General features: G+C 39.0%; 1 protein-coding gene across 6 annotated transcripts in view; it reads right to left on the bottom strand.

Moving 5' to 3' along the window:
* Positions 1–245: 245 nt before the first annotated feature.
* LOC117410919 (interphotoreceptor matrix proteoglycan 1-like) overlaps positions 246–19,288 on the bottom strand; it is a 45,058-nt gene continuing 26,015 nt past the window's right edge. Inside the window, exons 5-18 of one of the 6 annotated variants that reach the window (XM_059025864.1) lie at positions 18,827–18,876; positions 18,263–18,360; positions 16,718–16,867; positions 15,945–16,003; positions 15,688–15,708; positions 14,333–14,565; positions 13,568–13,617; positions 11,401–12,322; positions 7,741–8,603; positions 4,767–4,986; positions 3,943–4,153; positions 3,335–3,518; positions 2,324–2,407; positions 246–890 (exon numbers count right to left, since the gene is read on the bottom strand). In XM_059025864.1, the coding sequence (XP_058881847.1) occupies positions 798–890; positions 2,324–2,407; positions 3,335–3,518; positions 3,943–4,153; positions 4,767–4,986; positions 7,741–8,603; positions 11,401–12,322; positions 13,568–13,617; positions 14,333–14,565; positions 15,688–15,708; positions 15,945–16,003; positions 16,718–16,867; positions 18,263–18,360; positions 18,827–18,876 (3,238 nt within the window). In that variant the 3' untranslated portion in view covers positions 246–797. Of the gene's footprint in view, positions 891–2,323; positions 2,408–3,334; positions 3,519–3,942; positions 4,154–4,766; positions 4,987–7,740; positions 8,604–11,400; positions 12,323–13,567; positions 13,618–14,332; positions 14,566–15,687; positions 15,709–15,944; positions 16,004–16,717; positions 16,868–18,262; positions 18,361–18,826; positions 18,886–19,288 lie in introns of all 6 variants that reach the window. The other 5 variants (XM_059025863.1, XM_059025866.1, XM_059025865.1 and 2 more) reach the window with 5 other exon arrangements.

Below are 19,288 nucleotides of genomic sequence, written 5' to 3'. Positions count from 1 at the left end.
AATATATTAAGCGATTTACAAAAAAGTTAAGTTATATATGATTTTTATATAAATATTTCTTTTACACCATTTATGTACATTAAATAGTCAGTAGTTATGCAGTGCGGAGAAAAAAAGACCATTTATATTGAATCAATCCAATAGTATTCTGCCATCATTAAGCAAAACTTATTTTTAAAATATAGTTTTCAAAAATCATGAAAAAAAATGAAAACAAACACATAATTAATACTAGACAATATTGATCGTTATGAAGGGTAGAGTAGTTTAATATACACAATGAAATCATAAATAGGCATGAATCATAACTTTTCACATTCAAATTATTTTAAATATTTGGAACATTGTAAACCAAAATAAATTAAAAACATGAAGTTCAAAGTAAATTTTCTTTAACAATACAACTACAGGTATGAAAATGTAAGTAAACAGTTACCTCATTGTGAGGAAATTGTATTTAGCCTTTGATAAGTATACATAATCTATTCATTTAGATAATACATAAATCAATCATTTTAAAAGTTTTGTAAAAATGAATCAGGAACACTTTGCAATGAGTGGCAGACATTCACATTCATACAAATAATACATGTGACTTCTTCGTAAATCCAGATCAAGAATGATAAATTCACACTAATTCATGTGAAATCGTTGCCCTCGGTTTTAGTCTAACCATCATTCAGCTGAACCAAAGAATCTGCTGTACAACAGTGTAGCAGTTAACACAAATAGACCCAAAGTGTATCCGTCCATACTTACTTTATATTCAACTAGAGCGAGATATTACTGATCTGATCTCACAACATGGTTACTTCATACATATCGTTTTGGGACCCTCTTGGTGGGCAACAGGATGTTCTGTGTTCCCCTGACTTTGGTAATTGCCATTTCTGCAAAAGAATGATACAAATAAAATAACATGACCTTAATCAGGGAATTACTACTGCAGGTCTCAAGAGCACTTCAGGTTGATGAAGCCTTATGTGCATGTTGTATGCAAGCTTGGTGGAGCCTTAATGTGCATGTTGTATGCAAGCGTCCAGTTTGCTTGATTAGTACGATGGCTCGTTGAGGCCATCGAAAAATATAAAAAACTCTTTGTTATGTCGCGATCACAAGATAATTTATCTGAGGATTTCAACGGTGCAAGTCGTTTTGTCGAGATCACAAGATAAATTCTAATAGCCACTTGCACAGTGACATGACAAACAAGAACACGATAGAGGCAGAGCTAGATGAACGTATTATTTTGATCAAGGCTTAACAGAGCTGGAAATTGCTTCATGCCTGTTAGTAATTCATGGATTTCTGTGTGACAATTAGGAAGACAGACGCCACCTTAGACTTCCATTTTCTTGAGATCCTGGGATCTCGTAATCACAAGATAACTGAATGGTGATTTCAAGATCCTGAGATAAATTGTCTGGTGATCATAAGATAAAAGAATGGTGAAAACAAAAAAAAAAAGGTAAAATACTTGAGTGACACAGCTTTACTACCAGAAGCCTTGAGAATGTTCTTATTTCTGGTTTGAAGAGCCGGCCCATGGAGCTCTCAGGATCACTGAACAACAAGACAAGGACAGTACAGCCGTCCCACAGAGCTCTCAGGATCACTGAACAACAAGACAAGGACAGTACAGCCGTCCCACAGAGCTTTCAGGATCACTGAACAACAAGACAAGGACAGTACAGTCGTCCCACAGAGCTCTCAGGATCACTGAACAACAAGACAAGGACAGCACAGCCGTCCCACAGAGCTCTCAGGATCACTGAACAACAAGACAAGGACAGTACAGCCGTCCCACAGAGCTCTCAGGATCACTGAACAACAAGACAAGGACAGTACAGCCATCCCACAGAGCTCTCAGGATCACTGAACAACAAGACAAGGACAGTACAGTCATCCCACAGAGCTCTCAGGATCACTGAACAACAAGACAAGGACAGCTCAGCCTTCCCACAGAGCTCTCAGCATCACTGAACAACAAGACAAGGACAGCTCAGCCGTCCCACAGAGCTCTCAGGATCACTGAACAACAAGACAAGGACAGCACAGCCGTCCCACAGAGCTCTCAGGAACACTGAACAACAAGACAAGGACAGCTCAGCCGTCCCACAGAGCTCTCAGGATCACTGAACAACAAGACAAGGACAGCACAGCCGTCCCACAGAGCCCTCAGGATCTCTGAACAAGAAGACAAGGACAGCACAGCCATCCCACAGAGCTCTCAGGATCACTGAACAACAAGACAAGGACAGCACAGCCGTCCCACAGAGTTCTCAGGAACACTGAACAACAAGACAAGGACAGTACATCTCACCTCACTTTGCGGGAGGCAACGATGGAAATCCACTATTTCTGAAAATAACTTGTCAGGCTTGGTTGTGTAGAGGTATCTGGGTACCTATGTGACAATGAGGAAGACAGTTAGCACTTTCAAGCATTTTTTAGAAACATATTTAAAACATTAAAAAATACATAAATAAATAAATAAATTGGCACTATACAGTATTCCAAGGGACACAATCACGACAAGAGGTTTGCTGAAAAGAAGATAAATTAGTCAGGAGGTCTAAGTGAGTTCCTTGTTAAAATGAGGGCACAAGCTACTGTTTTGTGGTGCAGTATCCTCTTTCAAAGGCCTAATGTAAACTACTGTATTCTTATATCAATGGATGATAAAATCTCAGTATTGAGATTTATATAACTGCAACCCCTAATTATTTTGACAGCTCTGTCTGAACAACAGCATACATTCAGGTATTATAAATATGTGATACACACTGCCTTTTGTTCTGCAATATCCTTCAGGTATTTTCCATCTTTGTCCTGGATATTGAGTGAGAATTATTATTATTTGTTTATTTAGCAGACGCCTTTATCCAAGGCGACTTACAGAGACTAGGGTGTGCAAACTATGCATCAGCTGCAGAGTCACTTACAATTACGTCTCACCCGAAAGACGGAACACAAGGAGGTTAAGTGACTTGTTCAGGGTCACACAATGAGTCAGTGGTTGAGGTGGGATTTGAACTTGGGACCTCCTGGTTACAAGCCCTTTTCTTTAACCACTGGACCACACAGCCTCCTATGAGAATGAATTAAGCAAGAGGATACTGTTCCATTGGCATGCATTGTCAGTGCCTGGCATACAGTAAAACGGAATAGAAAAGCGGTTTCATTGAGGGTTTAGAAAAGAAAGGTGTAAACAAAGCAGCAGGACACACCAATGAATTCAGAAAACACACATTACATCTGGTTAGTATGGCTCTGGTGATTGCTAAAGGGAAGGTGGTTTAGAATAAGAAGACATTAGGGCTGCGCTCTTTACCTCTGTACTGAGGTGCATGTGTTCAATTGAGTCTAACGCTTGTAGCTCAGCAAGCTGGGAAGGAACAGCATCGATACTCGAAGGGCAACGCATGCTGGGAACACGGGTCAAGGGAGCATCCTCATTTTCAAAAACTGGATTAACCCTCACAGTGCTCTCAAATGCATAGGGGCTGTGAACGTGTCTATAATATAGAACAGATTGGGGGTTTCCTTTGAAATCCGTAAGACTGAAAATATATATATATATGTATTTTGAAAAAATTGAAAAACCAAATAAATGACTGCTTACACCAAAGTCACTTTCTTTCTGGTCCGTATATATTTTCGGTTTATCAAAATTAAAAACAGAGAGGTGAGGAGACAACGGGATGAGGGCCTTTTTTAAAAAGCAAATGTCGGCAGATTAAAGAAAGATAATAATTAATATGCAATGTTTAAAAAAAAAACATTTGCATGTGAAGAAAATCCTTAAATTAAAAATGCATAATAAACTAGTTATGCAAGAAATGTTCTAACATAGTCTATATACTGTACATAAATAAAGCACCATTAAAATAGAACTCTGCCCGTGGTGTCTATTATTGCCTGTTTGACCTCCTCATGTACCTGCAAGCAGCTCCTTGCCCTGGTATTATTTCACACTGCCCACCATTGAGGCAGTAGTCTGGCTGTAGATTACAGACACTCTGACAGGGCAGTCCATCCTCACTGTGGTAACCAGGATCACACACGCACCCGGCTTCTTTGGTCCATCTGTTTACCACACACCTGGAAAACTCGTTGCATGCCATAAACTTGCAAGGATCTGCCTGATCAGCTGAAAATGCAAAGAAGGCTGTATTAATACTAATGAAAACCTGCGTGCCTCAGTGGGCTGCCTTCTATTGATCATTGATCCTTTTTGTTTTTTAACCTTCAGTCAATACAAGGGAAATACCCATGGGTATTTGATTAATTTAAGAGGGCTTCTGTTAGAAATCTGGGTTGTTAAAATGTTAAAGCCACTGAGGGTTTTTTAGAAGGCGTCCCAGCTTAGCTCCTTCCAGTGTATGTCTGTAGGGTTTATTTGATGTTACAGCCAGCATTTCCTCCTTCCAGCTCAGCTTTATCGGATTAGGTCTGTTGAATGACATCAGCGTGATACTGTAGTTATTTAGTTAACGACTTTAGCCTTTAGCCTTATTTTGAAGTAATATTTGAAGTCATCTTAAGTTGTTGTGCCTGGTTCATACAAACAAGCTGTGAGATGCGCTTTCTTTGTACAGAAGCAAATACCATAGCTAATCTTGAGTTCTAACTTGTCAGACTATACTGTATATTCATATGGATCAACTAGACGAGGTGTGTAAACATGGGTTTTATCTTTGGCACAAAGACATGACTTGTTTTAAGTTTAGTTTCAATATAAGTTCCCTCCGATCCATTCTTACCTGGCTCTATATCCAGTGAGTGACTGTCTATTTCAAGGTCACGACGTTTGGATGCAGCATTGCAGAAGTCTTCCAAAACACAGTGAACGGCCTGTGTGACATTGTATGGCACAGACTTGGCAAATTTCAGCTTGCTATTGACTATTACACTGCCGTTCCTGAAGTTGAGAATCTCCAGCTGTTTAAATCCTGTCAGGTTAGACTGTAGGTAAGGTAGTAACTACAAAAAAAGAACAAGCTTTTAGCACGTGGCAAGAACATCCTTTTACAGTTCTCAATACGATTCAAAATGGATTTCAACACCCTCGCTGCTTTACAGATTAGGGATTGAACACAAACCTCTGCTGACACATTTCAGCCCTCTGACTGACCGCAACTCATGAGTGTGCAATCAATTTTAACAGTACATATGAGTTTCTCAGAGGGATGGGAAGTATTTTCTTTCCCTTATTTGAGAATTCCTTGATGTTTCTTCTAAACATCGCAGTGTGTCCAGTTCATGCTCTGATTATAATGAGTGTTGTATTGTGGGAACAGAAAACCAGCATTGTTGAAGGAGACACAGACCGTACTGCTGTTAATATCCATGTTTAAGTGCAATATTGTCTGTGGGTATCATGAGGCCTGTCTGTCACCACAACAGTGAAACAGTGAATATTAGTACGACCTCCAATTCACCACCAGAACAAGGTATTGGATACATATTAAATATGCCAATACCCTGTAATATGTTTTTCCCTGTGAACATTCCCATTTCTGAAAGAATAGTGTAAATATACATCAATTTTTATCAGTTAAAAATAAATACAGCAACTGTTTGCTTTACTGGCGCACTAGCTGTCCCCATTTTGAGAATCATTAGCAGCCTGCATTGTGTTCACTGCACCAATGGGGCCTCTCTCAGGAAAGGAATCAATAGTTTTGATGAAGGAGGCAGATCTAGCAGAGAGACATCTTCAGTGTTTACAGTGCATTTAGCTGGAAGATGAATATGGATTTACTCCCACACTAATCCTCAAGTGAAGTGGGCTTGCTGTGACCAGGATTCAGCAAGCTCATTCATGCTGTGGGTGCAATTAAAAAATAATAATAAATAAAAAAGATCAAACGGTTTGAGATAGGGCAGCAGTGTGGAGTAGTGGTTAGGGCTCTAGACTCTTGACCGGAGGGTTGTGGGTTCAATCCCAGGTGGGGGACACTGCAGCTGTACCCTTGAGCAAGGTACTTTACCTAGATTGCTCCAGTAAAAACCCAACTGTATAAATGGGTAATTAGTATGTAAAAATAATGTGGTATCTTGTAACAATTGTAAGTCACCCTGGATAAGGGTGTCTGCTAAGAAATAAATAATAATAATAATAAAAAGAAATGTCTTATTCTCAACGTAGAATTTAGACTGGAACAGAGTGAGGCGATTATTTGTATAGATGACAAAAGAAGCATGGCAGGGTAATAGCGGGGAATCAGACAAAACCAGCAAAGCTTCAAAGGATACAAAAAAAACCAGAAACTAAATGTTCAAGCTAATTAGAGCAGAAAAGCAGGTGGGAATATTGAACTGGTTAGTATTCCTGCTGCAGTAAATCTTGTTCTATAAGCATTAATTTTAGCTCATTTTGTCTATGTAAGTTTTGACTTAGATGTCTTAAATTGCACTTCATATTACACAGCATTAGAGTTCTACTGTTTATCCCCCATTGTTAAAAATGCATGACGTCTTATTCCTAGTTTCTTTCTTTGACAACGTCCCTCTCCTTTCATACTGCATTTGAAGGTATACATGTATAAGCTGGGCAGTGTCAACAATTCTGCTTTTTACTTTTTGATGCAGTTAAGTGTGATCTACAGTGTCTGCTTTAAATCTTATATTTCTGGTACTGATAATACCATTTATATATTAGTAACAAAAAAAAAATCATTTCAATTCTAGGTATTGTTTTTAAGGAACCTTTTTTCTAATTGTTGGTGGATAGGAGGTGGAAGGGTTAGAGTCTCAGCACTATACATGAGGGTTAACTAGCTGTTTAATTTAATATCCTAATCATATGCAGGTGCATGTAGCTGAGAATAGCAGAATACACTTCAGACATGTTTCTGTTTTTACACCCTAGCACCCCAACTGAGCAGCACTCTACATGCTTTTAGATGTATGGCTTTAGAGTTGTAATCTTCTACAGCTGGGAGAATCACTCCCCACTGTGAAGGCACAGCTGCTAACCTAATATGGATTAAAAAATAATTCAGTATTATCAGCCAATCAACTTCCAGCTCTAGCGGGCATTAATCCTTTAAACTCGCTTTACCCTGAAATGAAACTTAAAATCAATCCGCGCGAGTGCCAGATTTTTCATTTTGACTCGCCTTAATGAAAGCTCAGTTCACATCTATTGGACAGCAGATACTAACCAAAGACAAAATTAATTTTATTATCCACCAAAACCAGCCATCAGTACTTTGCACCCACGAACGCAACCAATCCTGTACCCGCAACTGCCATCAGCCAATCACAGCCTGTCAGCTCGGCTGCTGCTCAGACAGCATCTTTCAACAACAACAGACCGAGACACTAACAATTCTGTAATATTGCTCCATTCAAATACTTGGCACTGTCCAGATAAACTATAAGCAGCTTTTTACAGAAGTTATTTGTTTAATTAAGTTATTTGTTTGTTTTTTTCTCTTATCTATGTGATCCTTTATGAACATTTTTGGGACTATTTTCCTAAAACTTTGCTCAGTGGAAGGATATCTGCAGTTGTGGTCAACTGCCACAATTTAGAGCCTTCATCAATGGGCACTATTGCTTAATTAAAACTAAGTTCATGGAGTGTGGTTTCCTTGACTTCTTTGTCAACTTTGAAAACCAAAGAATTGTAATAATAATGCATGTTTGTTTTTTTCACAGTATTATATGTTTGGCCCTGAGGCTAATAAAACACAGCAAACTCCAATCAAATAAAACATACTGACTTACCATTCCAAGGAACGTGTTCTCCAAAGATCTGTATTCAGGAGAGCTCTTATTGAAGAGGTCATCTGAAAACATCATATTAGTCACCCGCAAGCTAAAGAACACCACAAGCTCTTTGCCCTTGCTTGCAGTGGTCATTGACGGCGTGGTCAAGTATTTCAGGGGGGGAGAAGCTGTGCCTTCAAAGGGATTGTCCCTGGTAAAGGAAATGTATGCGCTGCCATACTCAAGCTCATCAATAGTTGCTGTGTTCACCACGTCAATGTTGTCCAGCTCAGCGGCAATGTCTTTGACTCCTACTTCAAAGTCTAAATCCTCATCAGTGATGACAGGTGAAGTGTCTGTCACTGGTTCAGCCATTGCTGGCTGCAGTGCTACTCCTACTTCAAAGGGATCTGTAAGGACAGAAGCCACCGTGGTTGTGATTACATTTAAGACAGAAGTCTCTGTCATTTCTTCAACATTCACTGCGGTTTCAGTTTGGACAGTCAAAGGCAAGGCTACTGTTGGTGATCCAGTGGATTCAGTGACAGACTCCGATGTGGATTCTGTTATTACTGATTCAGTGGTGGATGGATTGTAGATTGTAACACTGGGTGTAGTTGCCGATGGACTGGACACATCAATAGTTAATGGGGTAACACTGACAGATTCTTCAAAAGGTCCTACAGAATAGAAAAGATGGTTCTCTGTTTGAGAACTCATTGTAACTGACTCCTGTACAATATCCAGGTCTGTCTGTGTTTCAAGAGTGGGTGATGCTGCTGGGCTCTCATCAGGAAGAAGCAGAGTTTCTTCACCTTCAGACAGTATACTCAATGTCTCAGTGTCTCCAGACAGTTCATTCTCTTCTCCAATCTTAACATCTTTGAAATAATAAGAAAACATTTTTTTTAAAGAAACTCATGGATATTTTGGTACATTGGGAGGCTGTGTGGTCCAGTGGTTAAAGAAAAGGGCTTGTAACCAGGAGGTCCCCGGTTCAAATCCCACCTCAGCCACTGACTCACTGTGTGACCCTGAGCAAGTTACTTAACCTCCTTGTGCGCCGTCTTTCGGGTGAGACGTAATTGTAAGTGACTCTGCAGCTGATGCATAGTTCACACACCCGAGTCTCTGTAAGTCGCCTTGGATAAAGGCGTCTGCTAAATAAACTAATAATACATTCCATAATGTGACAAGCTCAGCCTATATCTGCTTTCAGTGTGCTCAGATTTAACTGGAAGCGTTTCCCATAAAATGCAGAAAGTGCCAGCTCTTCACATTCACAGAATAAATGGCTCAACCCAAGAGGGTGCTACCAAGCGTAGAAGGAAACATTGGGTTAATCCAAACGATATCTGTCAAAGCACCCTGATCTCTTCCTTGACCGTCATTGTACGAGGATGACCCAATGTGAAACGAACTAAATAAAACACATGGATTGTTTCTGCAATACAGAATACCTAATTTGCAACACTGTATATTTGGGCCTCCTAAAATGTGCCTCCACAGTATTATATGTGTGGTCCTGAGGCTGAGAGATTTCTAATATAAAGAGGATAATGTGCCTGAAACTATGTTCCTGCTTACATCAAGAAATATGTCATGAAATCCCAAGGCCTTTCAGCAATAGTTTTGATTTTTTAAAATGAAATCTACTTATTTTTAGAAATAGTCCTTAGTAATAGGTAAGAACTGCATAATTTGTGTGTAGTACTAAAAACAAGCAAAACAATTAGAAGACCCAATGGATTGCACAGTTGTCCTGATAATGATAATGTGCACCGATATGGTACGGTACCATGCAACTGTAATGGACGCATTGGTTCATGACATTGGGACTGGTATAGTATGGCAAAATATGTTATCACTACGACACTCTTTTACGTCATGAACAAAATACTGTAGAAATCAAATAAATGTTTTAAATATTTAAAAATCATTACATATGCTCTGTATAAGCTTTTTACATAAAGGCTTGAGTACTTTAAATAATATGTCAAAGTTCAAGCCACACGTTACCAATGGGTAAGAAGGTTTAATGAACAGGTTTAGTTACCCACAGTTCATTTGGATGTACCGCTTCTTAAACTACTTTCCTGCCAAACTAAAGTATATGCTCTAAAGCTGAGGGAACACAAAGCCACTTTTTTAGGAACGTGGCTTGAAACCTGGTTCCAGGAGACCGGGAAACCTAGTGAGGCAAACCCCAAGTCTCCCCTGGTGTGCCATGCAGTGCCCTGAATCCAAGTGGCTTCGTGTTCCCTCAGCTTTAGTCCAATAATCTAATTGAAATATCTTGCTATATTTGCCTGGTGATTGCATCTGTTACATATAAAACTTGCTGGGGACATTTTAACTTAAAGGAGTTCAAGTTACCCAGGTACCTTAATATCTTGGCACAAGCCTTTGAAATAAAAACACTGTTTCAAAAACCAGACAGAAACAGCTCAGAATGCTATTAAAGGATTAAAGTCCAGCTTTGTTTTTTTTTCTCTTCATTTTTTTCTAAATTAATGATCTGCGTTTATTTACTTCTCAAAAACAACGGAGGCAAACATTTAAATTAAGCAAACCAAAATGTTTTAATGTATGTGCTAGTGTCTGAATATTAAGGATGAGCAGGTAGGTCTTTACAGCAGATAAAGAAGATGTAGTCCATGACTAATAAGCTGTTTTATGTTTTTTTTTAATTTTTTTTATAAAAAATTGAGTTGTTGCCAATTTTTTTTATTATTTTCTCCCAATTTGGTATGGCCAATTATTTTTAGGCTCAGCTAACTGCTACTGACTCAGGAGGGCGAAGACGAACACACGCTGTCCTCTGAAGCATGTGCCAGCAGCCGACTGCTTTTTTTCACACTGTGGACTCACCATGCAGCCACCCAAGAGCTACAGTGTCGGAGGACAAAGCAGCTCTCGGGCAGTTTACAGGCAAGCCCACAGGTGCCCGGCCAGACTACAAGGGTCGCTGGTGCGCGGTGAATCGAGGACACCCTGGCCGACCTAACCCTCCCTCCTTGGCCAATTGAGCGCCGCCCCCTGAAGCTCCCGTCCTCGGTTGGCAAAGGAATAGCCTGGACTCGAACTCGCGACGTCCAGGCTATAGGGCACATCCTGCACTCCACACGGAGCACCTTTACTGGATGCGCCACTCGGGAGCCCCTATGTTTTTAACTGAATAGCATTATCTGTACAGCAAAACAATAATTTATGTGTTTCGGTATTATACAGTAAACGTATCCAATTTTTAGTGACATACTATCTTCTTATTAAATCAAATCCCTCCACATCCAGCAGCATTTGTAAACAGGCCCCCCATTTAGAGTGATAAAGTCATGCACCCTTTCTTATGAGATTAGTGATGGTCCTGATTAACATGAGTAAAGAAGAGTTATGTAAAACTATATCCAGAACCCTAATCGGCAGCTAACACTCACCCCTAAAATAGAACACATCATTATTACTCTTTTAAAAATAAAATCGGGATCAGTGACGTATTGATTTATCCTGCTCTATAATCACTACATTGCCAATCTTTTCAAGCAATAACATGTTCATTTTTGTTTCAAGCTGCTCTCTACCACATCTTATCAACCAGAAGCTGCAGTTCATTTCATGAAGATGCACATCCTACATCTCCAAATGGCCAGACCAAGATGCAATATAAGAATATCTCACCTGCTATAGTGGTAGCAGACTTTGGTTGCGATGTTGACAATGGAAGCACAGCTACATCGTTTTCAACATCAGCTATTTCCCCCTCAAGGCCTGAATTGATGTTGATATTGTCGTCTTCCAATATCGCATTCGTATCTTCTTCATCTGGCTGGAAGTTTGTGATGAATTCAGTAGGTGGTTGTTGTGTTAGGGCGGAAATGGTTGTTACAGGTCTCGTGAAGTTCTCCTTGTGATCACCATCCACTAAAGGATGAGCAGTTACTGTTTCTTGAGACAGGGGATCTTGGCTGTTAGTGAGAAGGAGCACTTGTGTGCTGGTTTCAGCCGCAGTCGCTTCCATATAGTCACTAGTGCCTAAGTCATTTGAGGATGGTACATAACTCTCCAGTGTTGAGTCTGTTACTTGTATCAACACAGTTTCAGCCTGGTCCTCCTCTTGGATTGGGGCTGACTGTGTTGTAGTAAGGACTGACATGCTTGTTGGCTCATACTGATAAATGTAAATGAACTCTGACTCGTCAGCTGTTATCTGTGTAGCAGAAGGCATGGCACTGCTGGCAGGCTCTGTAACTACAAATCCAGTGACAGGTTCAACAGTGGCCTCCTGGTCCAGCTGTTCATCCACCAGCTGCTTCACATTAGAAACACTTTCTATAGACTGGTCAGGCTGCTCTGCTTCAACAGCTGGGTCTATCGAAGAACCAGGTAGCTCATTTAGGAAATGTGGTTCCTGTGGTATTAAAAATGGAGTAATAGTGATTAAGGGCAAATAAGACTTTTCTCTGGTAACCATCTCAGCCCCTTCCAGCAACTTCCCCTTATCTGAATCTTCATGGAGCACACTCTCCATTCCAAAGGGAGCGTTAACACTGTATTCAGTAAATAAACCTTCCAAGGGGCTCTCTGCATTCAGAGCATTATCCTAAAAACAAAAAGATTTATAAGTACTCTTTTTTCATTTTACTGATTGCTTGCATGATATGTGTTTACCATTACATGTTTTCAACCAAAAGAACATGGCTTGCAGCCGTGGCCAAATGTTTTGCATCACACTATAGAATTAACACATTTGCTTTATAAAGTTTAATGAAACCTGCTGAATAATATTATGACCTTCCTACAGATGTCAGGATTGCCCAGTCCCTGACCACCTTCCGGCGCCTCCTCAAGACTCCCCTCTTCAGACAGCACCTGTAGAACTCTTATCTGCCCCCTATTTTACTGCATTTAATCCTGTACTTTAGAGTACTGTAATCTGTATTTAATCTGTAGTATTTTGTATTTAATTATATCCTGATGTAACTATCACTGATACTGTTATCTGCTCCGTTATTGAATCGTATTTTGTCATACTTGTACTTGCTTGAACCAAAGTCATTGTATTTATCTTGCTCTTAATTGTATTATTACTTGTACTGTGATTCTTGAAATGTATTTTTGTTTACGACTGTAAGTCGCCCTGGATAAGGGCGTCTGCTAAGAAATAAATAAATAATAATAATAATAATAATAATAATAATAATAATAATAATAATAATAATAATTAACATATTGAATTACAGGACATTCCACTTTGTAGTTTGCCATATACTTAACAAAAAATGGACAAAATCGAAAAATGTGACATTTCGAAATCTAACATGAAAGATCATTTCGTAATTTCTTTGATTACATGATGTTAAATAATATATTTAAATTATGTTCCTATAGTTTTTCTTTTAAAATGATGTCTCAGTCCAAAAATTGTAGGTGATGCAAAACGTTTGACTATAGCTGTATTATTATTATTATTTTTTATTATTATGATTTATTTGTTTTCCAACCAGTAGATATTTAATCCATAACTTGAAAACACTCAATAGTGCTAAATTTGAAAGTACTAAAATAAATAAAATAAATCCAATGACAAATACTTTGACTAGAATGTCTTTAATGCTGAAATAAGCTTATATTCACATACTTATATCAAGAAGTTGTGAAGGCTCTGTAGAGTAGAACAGACTTTCCTTAATCACACAAATCTGATTGGTCACTATATACTGCTAAAGACAGACAGAAAAACAGAAATACCTATAGAATGCCTCAGGGAACACAAGCAGGTTCATGAAAACGGTATTCTTTCTATTTACAGAAAGGATACTGGAAGCAAACAATAAGGATGACTTACTATCTCTGGAATTGTTGATGTTGAAGTGAAAGCTGCTTGGTTCATATTGTCTAAAGCAGAAAACAAGGACATTATGTAAGGAAGATAGGTTGCAGATTATTTGGATTTATCTTAGAAACAGTATTCTCTACAACATGTAGATGTTTGTGTATGTAATACTAAGGATGCTGTTGTTTATCATTGTTTTAATACCGATAGCTATACAATGTTATGCTGTGTTACCAGAATGGTATCTAGTATGGAAATAAAATGCCCTTTAGGACACAGGACAATAACTGTAATAACTGAGTCATTACCAATGGTTCCTGCTGAACATGTGTCACCTGATGTAATTACATAGCAACACCAGGGCACAGGACACTTACATACAATCATCCAGTTGTAACACTAGAGCAGGAGACATTGGTAGTTACCCATTTATAGCATGGTTATGTCTCTGTAATCTCAAGTGCAACCAGGCTTTTATATCGCTGAAGCCACTCTTGTGGGAAGGGACTCTGAGAAGAATGAGGATTATTGTAAATGTGGGAAACAGCTCTTCAATGGGGTCAAACAGGCAGGTCAATGACAAGGACAGGGGTTCTGACAAAATGGATGAAGTATACCAATACCAATATCCATTTCCAGCACCAAAAAAGACTTGCAGTGAAAAGCAGAGACTTCTTAAAATTAGAAAATCTTGAGATACGAAGGCATCGTCATTGATATGATACTTAAATACAAGTGATGATGACAAAAAAAACCCTGAAACAATCCATGTCTTACCTTTCTGGAATCTAAGTGAAGCGAAGTCCATCTGAAGTGCTTTCTCATCGCGCAGGGCCTTGGCCACCAGATCCTGAAGGGTGGACACAGTGTATACACCGGTTGGCTTGTCATCCAGCTGCAACTCAGAACCAAAAGGCCCCTTTTCACTTTCAACTTTATTAGAATCAATGTTCATGTTTGCATCGCCTTCTTCAAAGACCACAGCATAGCGGACTGCCACACTGCTAGATCTGAAAAATGAAAGCACATCCACGACAGGTAAGAAAAACCCCTCCGATGCTGTGATATCAGCCCAATCCATGCAAGCTTAGGAAAGAACACCAAGGAGCCCTCATGTAAGCTGCTAAAACACAGCAGAAACCCCTTAAAGCTAAAACCAGTTTATATACGGAAGGCTTCGCAGAATAAGCATCCTGTAAAGTAAAGGACAGCACTGCGGATTTAAACATATTTATTCTGTTTAAATAATGCAGCTCACATGGATACTTTTTGGAGACCTGTACCTTAGATGACACATGTGAATTAGCCTTAATAAAAAGATTGCATCATAAATGCTTTGTAAATTTTAATTTGGTAATAACATCAGCATTCAGTTGAATACAGCTACTTTCTTTCATGCCAGTATACAATTGCAGAAAATACACTGAAAACGTGTTAAACGTAATGATGCAGTCGCTGACTGATACCACTTTTAAACACACAAAATGTTTCTATGGGTTTCTGAGCCATAGCTATGGAATTCCTGCTTCTCATCAGTCCTTCTCACACTGTGCAAACACTAACTACTGGCTTCCATTACGAACACCTGGTAATAACTGGTTTAGCTGTATCAGTGATTATTAAAAAGCATGCATGCCATTTTCTGTTGAGCTCAGAATGGCTGTGTTTTTTTTTTATTTATCATTTAACCACTGTAATAGCTTGTCACTGACAACAGTCAATTATCAGGTGCCCATAGTTAGTTGTTCTTTTGTTTATTATTATAAACCATATATGGGAAATCAACTAATCTCTATTAAAGATTGTCCAGTACAAAATGAAATAGCAGTGTTATGCTTAATAGCGGTTCCTGAATGCAGTCTTCCTTGTTTGTGATTTATAATAAGTTCATACATCATGTTTAGGGTGTCTCTTATTATAACAGAAATCATTCTTCTGTCTTATAGTAATGAGAGACCCTTCACACAACGTATTCATTAAAAAAGGACAACTGAAGCCATTCTTTCAGCTGATTTATTACAGTAACGAATACAGTCTTGCGAAGCTAATTTACAAAAATATGTCACTACAGAGGAAAGGGGTGTTCTGTTTTACTGATATTCAACACAATTTTGTAATTCTAATCATATTACCCGGCATGGTCACTTGTCCGCCTTTATTTCAGGAAACACAGAATGAAGAAGGGACAAAAACAGTCAGCTGAGAGGAGTTACTGCACCAATAATTATCAAAACGTTTATTTAAAAAATTATATGAATTAATCATATGAATAATCTCAAGAAATACATGTTATGCAAACATAAAGACACTGACTGACATTCACATGTAAGCCCCTCCTTTCATTCCTTTTACAGCGCTGAACTAAGTAAGAGTACATGTATTTACCTACCCAAATCTTAATACTCGAATTTCTTTAAATCCAGGAAGTCTGTCAAAAACATGCGTCATCTGCAAAACAGAAGACTCAACAAGTTAATTCACAGATGTAAACTGAGCTCTTGCTGCCATAGTGTTACTATGGGGGTCCTAACTTAGAACATCATTCAAATCCCACTGAAATCATGACCCTAATAGAGCCCCCAGTAACAGAACAAGGGACTTTAACACATTCAGCTCATTTCTGACCTCATGCTAAGGACTGAATTTCAATAGCCAAGCAGCCAACTACTTAATGGCTAGTAGGTGCTGATTAACTGTTCTGCCAGCAGAAGGCTGTTCGTCTGACTCTATAGCTCACAGCAGAAGGAAATACCATTTGCAACATATTTAGTTGTGTTACGCATTTCTGTTACCAATACTGCAGACGTCTTCGGGTGAGATGAGGTAATGTGTTACGGTACAAGCTAAAAAGAAACTGGTGTCAAAAAGGCATCATAATGACTTTACAGAGGGCAGCAGTGTGGAGTAGTGGTTAGGGCTCTGGACTCTTGACCGGAGGGTCGTGGGTTCAATCCCAGGTGGGGGACACTGCTGCTGTACCCTTGAGCAAGGTACTTTACCTAGATTGCTCCAGTAAACCAAACTGTATAAATGGGTAATTGTATGTAAAAATAATGTGTACAAAAAAGAATGTGATATCTTGTAACAATTGTAAGTCGCCCTGGATAAGGGTGTCTGCTAAGAAAGAAATAATTATAATAATAATAACAATACAGTACTGACCTGGTCTTGGAAGCTTCTGGCAAGGTCCTGGTACTGAGGGGTGCTGGGATTACTCAGTAGCTCACTGTAGTCTTGATCGATGAGAGTGATACTGAACTCTACCACCTGTTCCACCGGCTCTTCAGGCACCGCGTTAGGAAGGTCCAAGTCCTAAATCACAATGAAAATGGAAATCCCGAAAGAGAAGCATGACACTTTTTCTGAGGTGCAACCACCCCTAGCATGACCCTACCTTAGTATAAAATGATGTTAAAGGTGGAAGGAAGGTTTGGGTGTACAATTGGATTCTTTTTCATGTAACCCCTTGTTATTATGTTCTTTTGTATAATGCAATGCTACTGAATTCTCTCTTTATGGATGCTAATCCTTACTCAGCTCTGTGGTTTGCTTTAGTGATATTCTTTAACAGATGTTTTCCTAGAAGCATCCCAGGCAAAGAATAGAACAGTCCCACAAACCTGTCCTGTCAGGACAATTCAAGGGCAGCCTGTTTATTCTGCAGAGGAGACAGGACCTCTGAATGGCTACCAGCCACAGAGACATTTACTGAAAATCAGAAGCACACAAAAACAAAAACTAGGGAGCACTCAGAATCCCAATGCAACTCAGTGGAGTAACGGGCTCCTGCTCCACCTGCCATATACCACTGCACACTGACACTAAGGTTAGTAGCGGTGTCTAAGGACTGGGCTTCGGACTGGGAGTACATTTACAAGCATTCCTTGTACTAATTTGCTCTCTTGCAAACTAAACAAATCAAAGCATTGCACAAAGGTCAAAAAGTGGGAAAACACTTCCATACACAGAGAATGCAGAGAGTGGTGAGGGTATGGAATGAATTACCAAGCCATGATGGTGATGCTGAATCATTGGGACTTAACAGTTTTAAGACCTACAAGGAACTGGATGCGCATAGATGGGCTTAATGGCCATCTTATGTTCTTATGCTCTAATGATCATTTTTTTTCTGTGTGAGTTTAAAAGCCCAGGCAGAAAATGAATTTCTGTTTGTTTTTCATTTTTTAATTGTGTCATTTACTACCTGATTCTGAATGACTTGACATGGTGTCAATATGAAATATGAATTTTCTGAACAAATCAAATCAAATCCCATGCCCTGAGCAGAGTCTTCAGCTTCAATGCATAGAGCTTCATGCATAGACTGCATTATTATGTGGTTAATTGCCAAGCATGGAGACATACAGGTATCAACTTCCTGGGAGTCTAAAATAGGAAGCGTGCTACACCGTTTCTGCTAATTGCCCTGAATATCTTTTATTTAACAGTGTATCTGTAACATTGTGCACTGTGTGGTGGTTCTCTTCCTTTTCCAATAATGTTTCCCCAATGATGTGTTTAACAGTGTTACTCATGCACATCATCAAAGGCTGGAAACAGGGTTTTATTTCTCATTACTGTTGGCACAAACTGTGCACCCACATACTGGACCAATATGTTAACTGCAATAGAGTATTTGTAATGCATCTGTCCTCTATTGTCTTATTATTTGTGCAAATGAAGCTGGTGGTGAGTCAGAAGCCTTACCTCCTCCGAGACCGTTGTGTCGTTCACAATTTCATTAGGCAGGGTATCAGCAGGAGTTGACACGTCTGAAGCTGAAGCAGTAACGGCTTCCACAGAAGCTAAATACAAAATGTATTAAAACCTTCCCCTGTGAACTGTCACAAAGGCTACTAACATGTCACTAACTAATATGAATTTGATGAATCTATGACTTCGATTCAAATGGTTAGTAAAATTCTAGCCTAACTTGTCTCTAATGTTTAATTAACATAGTTTATTGTGCTTACATTGTTTAGGGATAACTGGACCTGTTTGTTCATTTCTCTGTATTCACTAACCCATAATGCAGCTTGTTTTTGTCCATTTCTCTGTATTCATTAACCCATAATGCAGCTCTGTTTTTGTCAATTTCTCTGTATTCACTAACCCATAATGCAGCTTGTTTTCTCTACTCTCCTGCTTACATGGTTCTACAGTGTGTTATGCTATTCACAAAAGTGATAGGAATCACTTAAAAGCATTACAGTCAAAATCTTACATCTATAGTTTTACATTTAACAAATACCTTACAATCTAACATCATACCTCTCGTGGGTTCTGGAGTTGCTTGTGTCACTGTAGGTTTTTCAGTATTCCTTACCTCCCTAAAGACAAAAGGAGAAGTTTGGAAGGAATATGTTAAGTGACACTATATAGTAGTTATATATCAAATACAGACACGTTCTCCATTGCATATGCACATATTCTCCACCAGAACGACTGGGCCCGTCCAGACATTTTTCTAAACAGTACAGATCTTGCGATATTACTGTGATGTTGTAATATATTTTCTATTATTTTGACCAGGATACAATATTTGCACTATTGAGTAAAGTGAAAGATACAAAAGATACATACAGTGCCTTGCGAAAGTATTCGGCCCCCTTGAACTTTGCGACCTTTTGCCACATTTCAGGCTTCAAACATAAAGATATGAAACTGTAATTTTTTGTGAAGAATCAACAACAAGTGGGACACAATCATGAAGTGGAACGAAATTTATTGGAT

The sequence above is a fragment of the Acipenser ruthenus genome, chromosome 6 (assembly GCF_902713425.1).
Source record: "Acipenser ruthenus chromosome 6, fAciRut3.2 maternal haplotype, whole genome shotgun sequence".
In the NCBI taxonomy this organism is placed as follows: domain Eukaryota; kingdom Metazoa; phylum Chordata; class Actinopteri; order Acipenseriformes; family Acipenseridae; genus Acipenser; species Acipenser ruthenus.
Note: the sequence above shows the minus strand (reverse complement) of the source record. Positions and strands in the feature narration are given on the sequence as shown.